Source organism: Dipodomys merriami, unplaced genomic scaffold (genome assembly GCF_024711535.1).
Source record: "Dipodomys merriami isolate MVZ:Mamm:240054 unplaced genomic scaffold, mDipMer1.0.p SCAF_2, whole genome shotgun sequence".
Taxonomy (NCBI): Eukaryota; Metazoa; Chordata; class Mammalia; order Rodentia; family Heteromyidae; genus Dipodomys; species Dipodomys merriami.
The window spans coordinates 71,765,974-71,780,877 of record NW_027203381.1 but is presented as its reverse complement, the minus strand read 5'-3'; the positions used below and the strand labels follow the sequence as shown (position 1 = coordinate 71,780,877).

At 45.8% G+C, this 14,904-nt stretch overlaps 1 protein-coding gene across 8 annotated transcripts in view; it reads right to left on the bottom strand.

The window, feature by feature from the left end:
• The window catches only part of Mylk (myosin light chain kinase), a 196,211-nt gene that overhangs the window by 3,419 nt on the left and 177,888 nt on the right, over window positions 1-14,904 (bottom strand). For 5 of the 8 annotated variants that reach the window (XM_070030043.1, XM_070030047.1, XM_070030044.1 and 2 more), the window contains 5 exons: window positions 14,152-14,304; window positions 11,244-11,367; window positions 4,152-4,281; window positions 4,003-4,047; window positions 2,649-2,780 (listed from right to left, as the gene is read on the bottom strand). In XM_070030043.1, coding sequence (XP_069886144.1) covers window positions 2,649-2,780; window positions 4,003-4,047; window positions 4,152-4,281; window positions 11,244-11,367; window positions 14,152-14,304 — 584 coding nt within the window. The remainder of the gene's footprint in view (window positions 1-2,648; window positions 2,781-4,002; window positions 4,048-4,151; window positions 4,282-11,243; window positions 11,368-14,151; window positions 14,305-14,904) is intronic. The other 3 variants (XM_070030045.1, XM_070030048.1, XM_070030050.1) reach the window with 3 other exon arrangements.

Below are 14,904 nucleotides of genomic sequence, written 5' to 3'. Positions count from 1 at the left end.
TAAACTTTGTAAGTAGAGGCATGTCTCAAGTGTAGAGTGCAATCATGAGTGAATGAGAGTGCAAGTCCTTGGCAAACCACAACCCCCAATATATATTATTTGTATTTTTACATGAGTACGTGTGTGTGTGTGTGTGTGTGTGTGTGTGTGTGTGTGTGTGTGTGTGTATTAGTATTTTTTTCAAGTATAATTTCTCAGTACCCCAGCCAGAAGCTATGTAAATGCCATGAAAATAAACCCAAAGGGGTAAGATGATAGTCACTATCTCATAACATTTTTTTTTTTGTCAGTGGTGGGGCCTGAACTCCAGGCCTAAGTGCTGTCCCTGAGCTCTTCACTTCAAGGTGAGCACTCTACCACTTGAACCACAATGCACTTGCGGCTTTTTCTGCTTATGTGGTGCTGAGGACTCGAACCCAGGGCCTTATGCATACAAGGCAATCACTACCACTGAGCCATCTTCCCAGCCCCTCATAGCAAATTTTTTTTAAAAATAAAAAAGGTTGCTGGGTGTCTGGCTCACACCTGTAATCTTAGCTACCAACGGCAGAGATCTGAGGATCTCAGTTTAAAACCAGCCAGGCAGTAAAGTCTATGAGACTCTTATCTCAAGTGGTAGAGTGTAAGCCTTGAGCACAAAAGATCAAAGTAACCATGCCCTAAGTTCAAGCCCCAGGATCAGCTGACACACAAAATAAAAAAGGAGAAGTCAAGCGCTGGTGGCTCACACCTATAATCCTAGCTACTCAGGAGGTTGAGATTTGAGGATTCCTATTCAAAACCAGCTAGGGCAGGAAAGTCCAAGAGACTCTTTTCTCCAATAAACTACCTAAAAAGCTGGAAGTAAACCTGTGGCTCAAGTGGGTAGAGTGCTAGCCTTGAGAAAAAGAAGCTTAGGGATAGTACTCAGACCCTGAGTTGAAGACCCAGGACCAGAAGAAAAAAAAAAAAGGGAAAAAATCTCAGAAGACTCAAAGATGAGAGTGATAGGCTGTGGCTGGAACTTGTTCAGCAAAATCCCCAATATTAGGACTTTGAGGACTTGAGTCACTGAAGGCAGCACACCTGCTTTCTATTTTAATTGTTCATTTATTTTTGGGTGGTAGTAGTGGTGATGGCAGAAGAGTCTGAACTCAGAGCCTAATTTATTACTTCTGCCATGCCCAACACTTTTTGCTTTAATCTTTTATTTGCAGTCCTGGATTGAATTTGGGGTATTATACTTGGTAGGCATGTGCTCTACCACTCGAGCCATAGTCTTACATTTTAGGCTGGCCTGGACAGCAATCTTCCTATTTATACCACAATGGCTGATTGAGATGGAGTCTGTCTCACATTTTACCCTGGGCTACCTTGGAACCATAATCACCCTAATCTTTTTCTCCCAAGTACCTGGGGTTAAGTGAGCCGCTACTGGTGCATCTACTTTTTTTTTTTTTTTTTTCTGTCGGTCATGGAGTTTAAACTCAGGGCCTGGGCACTGTCCCTATACCCTCTGCTCAGGCTAGTGCTCTATCGCTTTGAGCCACAGCTTCACTTCTGGTTTTCTGGTGGTTAATTGGACATAAAGAGTGTCATGGACTTTTCCTGGGATCCTCAGATCTCTTCCTCCTGAGTAGTTAAATTATAGGCATGAGCCAGTGGGCCTGGTCAACATGGTATTGTGATAAGCTAAAGGTGTAGGAGCAAAACAGTCTTTCCATTTCTACTGTTGTGTTATTTCTTCAAAAGGCATTAGAGTTATAGTATTAAGACAAAGTGGGTATATGGTTTGATCTCACAGAGGTGCTACGCTTGTGGCCTTGGAGAAGTTGCTAAATAAACTTGCATTTTACCTGCGCAGACCAAGATGGGAGATAACCCTCTACTCTGGTTGGTACATGAAAGTCACAGCCTTGAAGAGGCCTGTCTTATCTTGTCCCCTATCCTTCTAGAATTTTGCAATCCATGGAGCTGGAAAGGTGATGTGTCATTAACTTCGCTAGTTGCTCAGGTGCTATGTAAGATCCCTTAAGGTCTTTGAGCTCTAATCGCTTGTCATTCGGTGGCTACATTATTCCTGGGGGAGACAAGGCACAAACTGACTTGCCTAGGTCCCAGCTTAGTTTGAAGTCATATTGCAGCTCCTTCCATATCACCATTTCCCCTTTACCCCAGGACTTCTTTTAAAACACTAGAAAGGTTTCCCCCTTTTGTACCTGTGGTCTCACAGTGCCCAGGGCTCTCTGCATGTTGGATATCACTGGCATGAATTCACAGCCCAAAGTCACACTGCCTGCTGACGAGCAGCTAAGCCAGCCCACTTGAATTGTCTGCCCTTTCACCAGCCTTTCTTTGAGAGCCTCTTGTGGGTAAACCACATGTTTCTCAGGGGTTTGCAATGCCTGGTTTGTTATGTAAGTGCCATGGTCAGGGAGCTCCATGAGAAGCCATTTTAAAACAGGTCCCGTGACGTGTAAGAAATCAATGGACACTTAGGACAGTTACTTGAGAGCACTAATGTTCAGGAGAGGGAGTGGAGTGAGTAGCTCTTCTGGGGCAGCTCCTCCCGACCCAGGGTCCCTCCCTCGGGGCCCCCTGTGGCTCTTTCCCAGGGCTCCACGGTGCTGCTGTCTCAGTTGTGGTGAAGAGGCCTAGCTACAGCTTACCTTCAATTTTGCAGTCAAATCTAGCAGCACTTCCCTCCACAACTTCCAGATCACGAATGGTCTTTGAGAAATAGGGCTTCCCATGGGGCTTTTCCTCAGCCACAGCCTCAAGGAAAGCCTGGTTGACATCTTCTAGAAGACAAGAGAGAAGACCAGGTCATTCCTTCATTCCCTATTCTTGTCTCCCCCTATATCAAAAGGGCTGGCTTGAAAAAAAAAAACAAAGTTGCTCTAATTTCACAAATAATGCAGCTTGTAGGAGTGAATCACAAACACGCCTTTCTCCTAGGGATGAGCTGGCCTACTGCCAAAAACATTTGGCAGCAGAGAACTGTGCCCCAAATGGGGAAATGTTCAGCCTCCCCCTTCCCTGATGCTGACACATTGAAAAGGAAGTCATCTTTTAAAAAGGGGGGCTTTAGCTGCATTTTATGCTGCTGCAAGATCACTGAGGGTATCCACGAGGGACAGAACCTCCTGCCTTCCTGACTCAGTGCCCTGTGCCCCCTTGCTACAGCAGGTCCATCACCTGCCTTGAGTGGAGCAGCCAGGTCTAGAGGCACATTTATCTTGCCAGCATTCTGTGTTTGGCCTGCATGTGGTAGGACTATGGATTAGGATGTGGGATAAATCCAGGAAAAAGTCTGAGGCTCCTATGTCCTCTAGCCCTTCAGGCTATTTCTGGTCACCAGGGCTGCCTGGGTTATGGCAGGAGTGGCTCATGAAGCACAAGGCCTTTGTGCTTTAGAATCTGCCCCTGACTGCAAGGAAGCTCTAGAGCAACAAGTTATGGGTCTTGCCAGTTACCCTGATTTTGTGCCCAATGGGATCTAGGCTCAACTTTTCACCTGTGGATACCCAAAACACCAGGCAATGGAGGAGGTTCACCTGGATAAGAAAGGGCCGTCTGTGTTCACCGGAAACAGGAGGAGCCTAAGGCTTTTATGCAGAGATTGTTAGCGGTAGCTCCCAAAGGTGGGAGGCAAGGAGCCAGGCCCGTTGGTCCCAGGAGGGACCTGCTTATTGTAACTGATAGCTACACATTTCTGCATTATGAAAACTGTGAAGGAATATGGAGTATTCAAATTCCTTTTGTTAAAAACAAAAACACAAGGACTGTATAGAATGGGCGGATAACTTTAAATGTTACACAATCTTAGTTTTTGGTTTTGCCTATTAATACCCAAGTCTCGTTTTTGTAATAAAAAGAGAAAGATTTTTAATAAGGCCTTTGTTAGTTCTTGTACAAAGCACAGGAAAAAGAATAAGCAACTAATTCCACCAGACAAATAATAGCTTTCCTTCTGAAGATAGTTAAGCCAAAGGTTTAACAAAGAATAATTGCTAGACTTACCAGTTGTCAGGGCAACCCCAAAAGTCCTGATTTTATTCTTGTAGGCTATATTAAGAAAACAAAAGCAAACCTCAAATCCTCAAAATGTCCTTCTACCTGAAAACCGCTCTCTCCCTCTGATAGGAGGAAGCCCTCTCGGCGCTCCTTACCTTCTGATTCTAGTTTCTCTGCATTGAGAGGGCTGGTTGGTGACCCTGTTGAGGATTTCCTGCCACTGAGCCCTGAGATCATTGCCATAGAGGACAGTCTTCCAATGGCTCTCACAGCATTGCCTGTTTTCTGGAAAATAAGACACTGAGGTTGGTCTCAGGCAGTGTCCCTGACTGCAGCAGGCCTGCGCTCAGGCAGGGGTCCTTGGAGCAGAGCCTAATGCAGGAGAGGCTCCCCGAACCCAGTGTCTTCTGAGTGAGCGAGTGTAGGTCCTGTCTGAGAGTGAGCCAGCCTTGCTCTGCTCACACTGTCAGCGTGTCCGAAGATGTTCAGAGAATGGAATGGGGCCTGGAACTGATGTGTGCGTTAATGTGACTAAACAAGGTCAACATGAGACAAAAACCCTTTTCATACTGTGCTTCAACTCCCATAAAAGGGATAGTTTATATAAAGCAACTGCAGGCTGAGACAGCTCCAAAGACTTATTGCGGACTGGCCAGTGAGGCAGTTTCTCATAAAACAATGTCTGTGATAGGATTTTAATTGGTCAAGAAGACAGTTACTACAAATCCCATGGGTCCTCGTGGAGGGAAAGAGAGTCGACCTTGGGTGAGCCACTTAATCCCCGGACTGCATTTTCTTCCTGTGTATAGGGAGGAGGCTGGGTATGATGGTCTCCAAGGTCCTATTTAGTTCTGTTTATGATTCACATAACTTAGGAGATTTCAAGAAACACCCAGGCTGGCCTCAGCACAAGTCCATGGTTGTTCAGAGGAGTCTGGGGTGGTGGTCTTCCCAAGTCTCCTTAGGGATCGGAAAGAAGCACCCAAATAGGCACCTTGGGAGAGGGTAGAATTCTACTGAAAAGGATCAGAACTTGAGATGTAATTTCTTTGCATTGCAAAAATCCTACTAAGCATAGGATTTAAAGCCAAGAGATCCTCAAAGAATGAAATTTTGTCTGTTTCTCATCTTCTGATAAGGTTTCTCTTCTGGTCATTTCTCTGGGTCAAGGGGAATGGCTAAGAAAACTCAGGCATAGCTGAGTAGTCTTTCCACTCCTGCTCCATGCAGCCCTGCATCTTTCTTAGGCAGAAAGAGACACTGTACCCACAGAACAGACGTCACCACAGATTGTCTTCTTGTCCCCTTCTGAGAGAGGAAGGAAACAGCCTCTTCAGAGGCAGATGCCACGCACTGGCTCACCGAACCTCAAGCTGTGCTGGCAAAGCCATTTTCCTCCAGAATTAATTCCACATACAAATCTTAGGAAAGTCTCACTCTTTTGACTACCTGGAAAGCCAGTGTTTTGGGTAAAATGATTCTTTCAAAAAGTGGCAAATTTCAAGATGTTAAGAGACTATATGGAAAATTGCGTCTGACTTAAGCAGGGACCTGCCGTTGTAACCACAGTCACTTTTCCTTCCTGTCCCCTCTCCTCCAACTGCAGATGATATTTATGTACTTTCAACAGACATTCCAACTGGCTCTGTCCTCTGGCCATTTGCCCTTCTGCACACAGCACTAAGTGGTGTGGGTGTACTTTTGACCCTCTGCTGCTTCAGTGTAGGTGGGTCACTCCAAACAGGAGGCCAAGAGTGGGGTGATGAGGAGAAAAGAACAGAATCCAGGAGGCCCAGGAGTGGGGTGATGAGGGGAAAATCATGGCTCTGTAGGGAATGTCCCTGCAGACTGAGGCCACATGGCAGTCTTTCAAGCTCTTCTTAAGAGAGGTTGTTACTTAACTGATGGCCAGGTTAATCTCTCTGTAGTGTTAGGAGTGTGGTAAAACCAGTTCCCACAGGAATTGTTAAGAAGGTAACACAAGGTTGGAGGAGCCTCCTTGGTTATCAGCCAAATCCTACACCCTACTCTTTGAGCTCTCTATACCTTTTAGCCAATGCAGACTGGTTTGCCTTGGGGCCAGGAGTCTCTAAATTCAGAGGGTTTGTTCAGAGGGTGATCCAGTCAGGGGATCCAGTTTAGCTCTTAGCTCCCCTCTATCTATGTACCTTAGTGTCTAGATTCTGTGTTAAAAAGATTTGAATTTTCTTTTAGTTCTCATCTTCCCAGAAAGACTATGACTCATGCTCATGAATACAGGGGAAGGGGTATTGCTTGCTCCAGCCCATGGGCTTCCCAATTCCAGACACCTAAATTAGGTTGGACCATGTCTGTCTTCACTTGTATGTGCAGAAAGATGATGTCTTTTTCTTCTTAGTTTGATTTTGTAACTGAATGTCTAACAAGAAGTTATCAAAGAGCTGAAATATTTCAGAGGAGTGACAAATATGTTAAGAAGCAAATACATCATCTTGGGAACCTTTCCAGCAAATGTAGGTGTTTAGCATATAATTTTTTAAGCAGGGCGAAATGTGAGTCTTAATAATTTTTTTTCAAATAATCTACATTAGAATTCAATCTTTGGAAACTGACTTGTGAAAAACAATTGTTAAGGAAGGAGTTTATCAGAACCAGAAAATAAATATCTCTGTGTTCTGGTCTTTTAGTGTCACGGCTCTAAGCTTAAGATTGCTACTTTGCCAAGATCTTTGGAAACTAATGGAACAAAATTCAAACATCAAAGTTTCAATTCTCTAACTTTTGTCTTTATTTTGAGAAAGACTTTTCATCTTTGGAGGGCAATTGGTGGACAGCATTTGTCTGGGCCTCAAAAATACAGTGCAAACTTTCCAGTTTCTGGAGGGCCAGTTAGAATGACAACCAATGACAACTGTCCTGGTTCACCCAAGACTGTGGGTTTCCTGGAATTAGGGTCACTCAGTACTAATATCCATATAGTCGCTGGTAAAAGTAAGGCAAATTGGTCATCATGGCACCAGCCAGCCAATAAGGCCCTACATATCCACCAACATCCCCAAGACTGCAGTTTTCTCTAAGTACAGTACATAATGTCCAATTGCGATGCTATATCGAGTCTCATGTTTTCTCTCCTGTTGCCCTTGATACACTGTTGGGGACTTTGTGGTTCCCAGAAACTAAAGGTATTTTCCCATAGGCCTTTTAATTCCTAGTCCTTTCCTTCCAGTTTGTATGTATTAGCCCTGTTACCCTTACTCTTACTGCCAGTCCTTACTGACATGTCTTTGTGAAACTCTTTAATACAAAATTTAAAATATACCTTCTTTTAGAATAACTTCATTCTCAGATCAGAATACAGTGAATCATCTATAGCCAGTGTAGCCTTGCATGGAGGGGTTTTGTCCCCATGTTGCTTCCTTCCTCTGGTACTTCTTTGAAAACCAGAACTCCTGAACAGTTATGAGGTTCCTTGTAGAATTAGCTGAATTGCCTATAACCTGAATTAACCCTTCACTCAGCACAGCCCATCCCTCTCTACTCTATTAAATATAACCTTGGCTACTCTGAGAGGGGATACTGCCCCTATTATTCCTAGGGGAGCTAAGGTCCTATGATTAGTTTAAATATGGGAAACGTTGACCTTAGGAAGTGACCTAAGATGGCTGATCATTTGGAGCAGAACTGTTTCTGCTTTAGAGATGTTTGGTGTTGGGTGAGATTTTTTGTTGTTGTTGGTTGTGGGGCTTGAACTCTGGGCCTAGGCGCTGTCCCTCAGCTCTTCAGCTCAAGGCGAGAGCTCTACCATTTGAGCCACAGTGCCACCTCCAGTTTTCTGGTGGTTTATTGGAGATAAGAATCTCAGGGATGTTCCTGCCCAGGCTGCCTTTGAACCATGATCCTCAGATCTCAGCCTCCTGAGTAGCTAGGATTACAGGCTGAGCCACCAGTGGCCAGTTCTGGGTTAGATTTTGTAGAATAGTTTTTTGTTTTGTTTTGTTTTTTGGTTGGTCGTGGGGCTTGAACTCTGGGCTTGGGCGCTATCCCTGCACTCTTCAGCTCAAGGCAAGCGCTGTACTGCTTTAGCCACAGCACCACTTCTGGTTTCTAGTGCTTTATTGGAGATAAAAGTCTCACGGACTTGCCTACCCTGACTGGCTTGGAACCGCGATCCTCAGATCTCGGCCTACTGAGTAGTTAGGATTACAGGTGTGAGCCACAGACACCAGGCTGTAGATTAGTTTTGTGTAGAATTTTGTGAAACCTGTTTTTGTTTTTTTTTTCCAATTGTGGGGCTTGAACTCAGGGCCTAGGTGCTGTCCCTAAGTGTTTGTGCTCAAGGCTAGCATTTTACCACTTTGAGCCACAGCTCTACTTCCCATTTTCTGGAGGTTAATTGGAGATGAGTCTTACAGACTTTCCTGCCTGGGCTGCTTTTGAAATGTGATCCTCAGATCTCAGCCTCCTGAGTAGCCAGGATTACAGCCATGAGCAATTGGTAGCCAGCTCTCACTGTTGGTTTTGTAGAAAAATAATTTCCAAGTGTTTCCACCTGTATTAAAATAGGGAATTAAGGGGCTGGGAATGTGGCTTAGTGGTAGAGTGATTTGCCTAGCATGCATGAAGCCCTGGGTTCAATTCCTCAGTACCATATAAACAGAAGAAGCCTGAAGTGATGCTGTGGCTCAAGGGGTAGAGTGCTGGCCTAGAGCAAAAGAAGCTCAGGGACAGTGCCCAGGTCCTGAGTTCAGGACCTGAACTTTTCTCCAGGTCTGGCAAAAAAAAAAAGGGGGGGGATGGGTGGGATTAAGGTTCTTTCTCTAAATTCTACTGCTTTTCTCTCCCCCATTCCATTTTGAGAAAAATGCTACATATAATAATATTATAAATAACAAGAAAAAATTTAAAAAACATTAGGAAAAATTATAATTCCATGACTGATATGACTGACATTTCATTTGCTTCTATTTATTTATTTATGCTGGTCCCAGGGCTTGAACTGAATCTGGGCACTGTCCCTGAGCTTTTTTGTTTAAGGCTAGAATAGAGCTTTTTTGTTTAAGGCTAGAATTGAGCCACAGCTCCAATTTTGACTTTTTGTTGGTTAATTAGAGATAACAGTCTCACAGACTTTCCTCCCCAGGCTGGCTTTGAACCTTAATCCTCATATCTCAACCTCCTGAGTAGCTAGGATTACAGCATAAGCGACCAAGTGCTTAGCTTTCATTTGCTTCATATCTTATATCTTCTTGTTCCTCCTCTTCCTCCTCCTCCTCCTCCTCCTCCTCCTCCTCCTCCTCCTCCTCCTCCTCCTCCTCCTCCTCCTCCTCCTCCTCCTCCTCCTCCTCCTCTTCCTCCTCCTCCTCCTCCTCCTCTTCCTCCTGCTCCTCCTCCTGTTCTTTTTTTGTTGGTCATGGGGCCTGAACTCTGGGCCTGGGTGCTGTCCCTCAGTTCTTCAGCTCAAGACTAGCACTCTACCACTTGAGCCACAGTGCCACTTCAGGCTTTTTTCTGCTTATGTGGTGCTAAGGAATTGAACCCAGGGTCTCATGCATGCAAGGCAAGCACTCTACCACCGAGCCACCTTCCTAGCCCCTATATCTTATGTCTTCTGCACTTGACCTGAGGTTGTGTTCCAAGATGAAAAAACTGCCCCTTACCACACAGCCTCATCCAAGTGAGATCCAGTTAGACCTGCTTCCCTGCCCCATCTCTCTAGAAATATTTCTCCAAGATCTACTTGCTGGCCAGGGATCATTGGCAAACCTGACCTGATTATTAGCAAAGCTGACTATGGGTTTTACTGACACCCTTTTTAAAAGAACATTTGCAATTTGGTGTTAAAGGTCCCAGGAAGGAGGAAGCACAGGTATTCTACTCACCTTTCATTGACCCACCCATCCCTTCACAAGGGTGGGGCATGCACTAAGCATGACCTGCCTGCATTGTGGAGGAGCTCTGGCTGCCACAGTCTCTGAAAATCTAAACCACAGGCCCTGAAGCTTTTTCAAGCCTTCTTAAATCTCTTTGTGAAGTTGTACTTCTCCAGAAAACTGTGTGACAAAGGACTTCCTTTTTTTCTACCGCATGAGCAAAGTCTCAGTGCTCTCAGGTCGCCAGTGTGGGCCCAGTTTCCACTTCTGTTTTTACCTCCAGACACACTCCCCTGTAGTGTGTTCCATACTTAATTTCCAGCTCCTGCCTCTGCAAGAATCTCCTTTAACCTCATCAACTCTGGCTAGGTCTGACCTCTTCTGCTTATGCTCACATATATGGTTATGGATAGCTATAGTGATAGTTTATAGTTCCCGTGGGCCTTATGTCCTTTTATGTCTATGTGTTTGAGTTTCCCCTGCATTATACATCCCCTTTGAAAACCAGGGTATGGAAATTCCTACCTCCAGGAGTCCTAGATGTGCTATAAATTATGATAGTCATTGATATTATTTATATTATAACTTGGTGGTAAAAACTGCTCTGCAGTTTTGGATGCTAGTTTTATCTATCTTATTATCAGAGGCAGTTCTATGTCATTAAGACTGTACTTCAGAGCCAAGTTCTGTGTTTGACTACTGGCTTTTCCACTTTGCTGTGTGATCCTCGATGACTTCCTAACATATGCTGTGCCTCAGTCTGTCGGTAAAGTGGGGCTACTGATAGTATCTGCTACCTAAGATTAAAGATTTACTGCACAGCAAGAGCTTTGAATAACCCCTGTCCCCCAGCCAGCCCTCCATACCTGTTAGCTTACTAATAGTATTTTCAAAGGCTGGTTATGTGGTGGGCATTGTAATAAAGGCCATGAGATGATTATCTCACAGAGGTCTCATCAATGGAGGAGTATCAATTTCTCACCATCTCACAGATGAGAAAATGAACCCATAGTAAGACTCAATCCTTGCTTAAATATGCACAGCAACACCCAGCCTCTCTAGAAAGTGGCTAAGTAATGGTGTTCATCCCTAGCCATGAAGACAGGAACACCAGCAAGCCTAACCTGAGAGAGGGCCAGGCTGCCTGAGATCTCCCTTATTGGTCCCTCTAGGACAGAGCTGAGCAGAATGGGAGGGACAAGCTGTACTTGAGCAGCCAATTTCCTGTCAGCAAAAGAGGTAACACTGTATCTCAATTAGCTGCCTAACTAGGTCCCAGACTATTTTAGAAACAAATGCAGACTTCCTGGGGAGTGAGGCCAGGGCCAGTTTTAATAAGAATGGCTTGATTAAAGCAAACATGGGACCTGCACATCAGTCCCAAGGAGCCTACATTACCTGCCATTTCCTTCGTGCCATGTACTTCTTCATTCGGTCTTTGGAGAGTTTCTTGGCCTCCATGTTCTTGGTGTCCTTCATCAGCCATGGATGCTGAAGGCATTGGGTACAGTTCAGGCGGTCTCTGATAGGGGTAAAGACCAGAGCATTTCTGAGAAGAGGAACTCAGAGACTGTTGGTTAAATCAGAAATGGGAGATCACCTGTCCCTAGTCACACCAGGCACAGCCAAGAGTTCCTCTTTCTTGATTCATCTGACATGATCAGAGTCACTCTGCACTTGGCCTTTTTCCCATCTCGTCTGGATTATACTGACTCAACCAGCACAGGCTAGTGTTAAGAAGCACAAGCTACCAGGAGAGTAGGTAGTATCTCATGATCTTCTCCTGGGATCCAGGAAGGTTAGTGCTGAAGGATAGACTTGTCTGGGAAGGCTGGCACCATATTCTAGGGCAGGGTCTCTGATAGTCACATTGGGGTTGGGCACATCTGGGGTCTAATCTTCTGTCTCCTCATCTAGGGAGGAGAAGGGAGAGTGAAATTCTAGAAAAAAAATCTCAGAATTATTGAACTCCTGCCTTATCGTATGGTTAGGTATCAGATCAAAAAAGTGTGTCTTCTATACAATTAGTAAATCATGGCAACTTTCGAACTGCACTGAAACTCAGTTAATCTCTCTGAGATTAATCTCTCTGAGCCATCACCTCAACTGTAATAGAACTATAAAGCCCAAAGAACCAAATGCTAACCAAACATAGAACAATGACTGGAGGGCTGGGAAGGTGGCTCAGTGGTAGAGCGCTTGCCTTGCATGCTCAAGGCCCTGGGTTCGATTCCTCAGCACCACATAAGCAAAAAGAAAAAAGTTGGAAGTGGAGCTGTGGCTCAAGTAGTAGAGCGCTAGCCTTGAGCTGAAGAGCTAAGGGACAGCACCCAGGCCCAGAGGTCAGGCCCCATGACTGGACCCCCCCAAAAAAAGAACAATGACTGGAAAGATGGACAGCACAATGTACTAATTCTGAGGTAAAGGGGTTTATGGGTACCTCTGTTTTCTACATTTTACTTTATAACAATTTCTTTTGAAAACGAACGTCTGGTTGGAAGGATGCTGAGTACAAGAGTTTATGGGAATCAGATATTTTGATCAATTTGATTAAGATCAATTTCAGGGCCTGGGGTTGAATTCAGGGCCTTAGCCTTGCTTGGCTGGCACTCTAACCACTTAAGCCACACCTCCAGCCCTCCCTTTTGGTGGTTAATTACAGATGAATTCTTAGACTTTTCTGTCTGTACTGGCTTTGAACTGTTCCCAGATATGCAGCTTCCCCCCCACCCTCACTGCTCGTGTGCCTGCCATAATGTCATTATCACCCTGTGGAAGGCCTGCTCCTTATTGCCAAATCCAATTCAGAGGCATTGGAGCTAGGCCTTGCCTCATCTGCCCACATCTATAGAGTAGGTGAGGTGCCAATGGGCCAGAGGTCTTAGCTGGTATCTCCATGGCTCTCTGCCCCAGGCAGCTCTCCCTGTGTGCACAGACTTTTCATCTTCTTACTTCAATGGAGCCAATTCTGCTCACACACCACCAATGCTGTATAGCCGCAGCTAACCTCCTCCACTTGAGTCTCTTTCTCAGCTCCATTCTGAAGCCTTGTGAAACCCTGAAGGCCCTGTACCTGACACTGCTCCCTGCTGCGCCATCCACATGTGGCCTCCAGAGCCCAGCCTCCCACTGTTTGCCACTGTGTTCTGTGTCAGAAGGAACCAGGACATATTCAGACAGGTAGCTCTTAAACAGTCATATGTGGGAAAAAAACATGAAACAAAGAACAATCTGGAGACATGAAGACCTTCCAACAGTTCCCAAACTGCCTCTGTATCTGTGTTTGCACATTGCAAAAGCCCATTCTTTGCAGAGGGGCTATGGAAGGTCCCCAGAGCCATAACCTGGTACAAAAAATAAAAGGAACCAGGCACCCGTGGCTCACGCCTGTAATCCTAGCTGCTCAGGAGGCTGAGATCTGAGGATTGTGGTTCAAAGCCAGCCCGGCAGGATCTTATCTCCAATTAACTGCCAGAAAATCAGAAGTGGCACTGTGGCTCAAAGTGGTAGAGCACTCACCTTGAGCTGAAGAGCTCAGGGAAAACACCCAGGCCCAGCATTCAAGCCCCATGACAACAAAAAAAAGGGGGTAGGGGTTGTCATCATTCACATAGCTACCCTCTTCCTATGATTTTCTCTCAAAGGTCATTTTAATAGTAGATTTTTTTTTTTGGTCAGCCCCATCCCTTAGCTTTTTTGCTCAAGGCTAGAGCTCTACCACTTTGAGCCACAGTGTCATTTCCAGTTTTCTGGTGGTTAATCGGAGATAAGAGTTTCATGAACTTTCCTGCCTGGGCTGGCTTCAAACCACGATCCTTACAATTCAGCCTCTTGAGTACTAGGATTAGAGGAATGAGCCACCAGTGCCCAGCTTAGTATATTCTTTAAAGACACTTCAGTGCTTCTAAAGATGGATGTTAGGGGCCAGACATGGTGGCTCATACCTGTAATCCCACCTACTTGAGAGGCAGAGATTGGGGGGATCAAGGCTTGAGGCCAGCCCAGGCAGAAAGTGAGACAGGCTTGGGGACATGACTCAAGTGATAGAGCACCTGTCTAGCAACTTGGAAGCCCTGAGTTTAAATGCTAGCACCTGCCACTGAGTGGCAGCAGGAAGGAGGAGTCTGGGAGGAAAGCTAAAGCTCCCCCCCCATCATGGGCGGGGCCTCTTAGGGGCCACCCTCCCTTCTTCCCCTCGCACAGAACCCAGGACTGGTGTGGAGCCAGGGGTGAGGATGGAGTCCCAACAGGCAGATGAAAACCCTTCTGCCCAGCACCAGTGCAGACCAACGAGCCCACTCATTACTTCATGTCCTTCTTCAACAAATTACTGATGAAATCCTTGGCATCATCTGAGATCTCATCGAACGCCTCGTCGTCAAAGTCCCAGGTAGCTGAGGTAACGTTGGCTAAGGTCTCATTATCATTGTCACCCATGAAAGGGGAAAGTCCACTGACCCTGGGGGAGGAGAACAGGAAAGAAGGATGAAAGGGAGGTCAGTCAGGAGGCAAGGGGGTGCAACTCTGCAGGTGGGTACTAAGGTCATAGGTGAAGGCTTTTACAAAGCCCCTCACCCTAACGCACACCGGCCCTTCCATCCCCCCACACAATGGAGTGCATGTCTCTGTGGTTCCATCTTTTCTTGGACACTCACTGTGCATCAGGGTGTCCACACATCCACAGAGAACACAGCAGGGGCTGAGACATCTCTCTCCTGTGCTCCATCCTGAAGCCCATAGGTGCTCACACCTCTCTTGAATCCTGTCTTTTTTTTTTTTTGTCGGTTGTGGGGCTTGAACTCTGGGCTTGGGCACTGTCCATGCACTCCAGCTCAAGGAGCACGCTCTACCGCTTTAGCCACAGTGCCACTTCCGGTTTTCTAGTGGTTTATTGGAGGTTAGAGTCTCACGGACTTTCCTGCCTGGGCTGGTTTTGAACCGAGATCCTCAGATCTCAGCCTCCTGAGTAGCTAGGATGACAGGCATGAGCAACTGGCGCCCAGCTCCTGTCGTCTCTTACAGTGAGAATTGCTAAATCTCTGCCCCTCTCTTTTCCTAC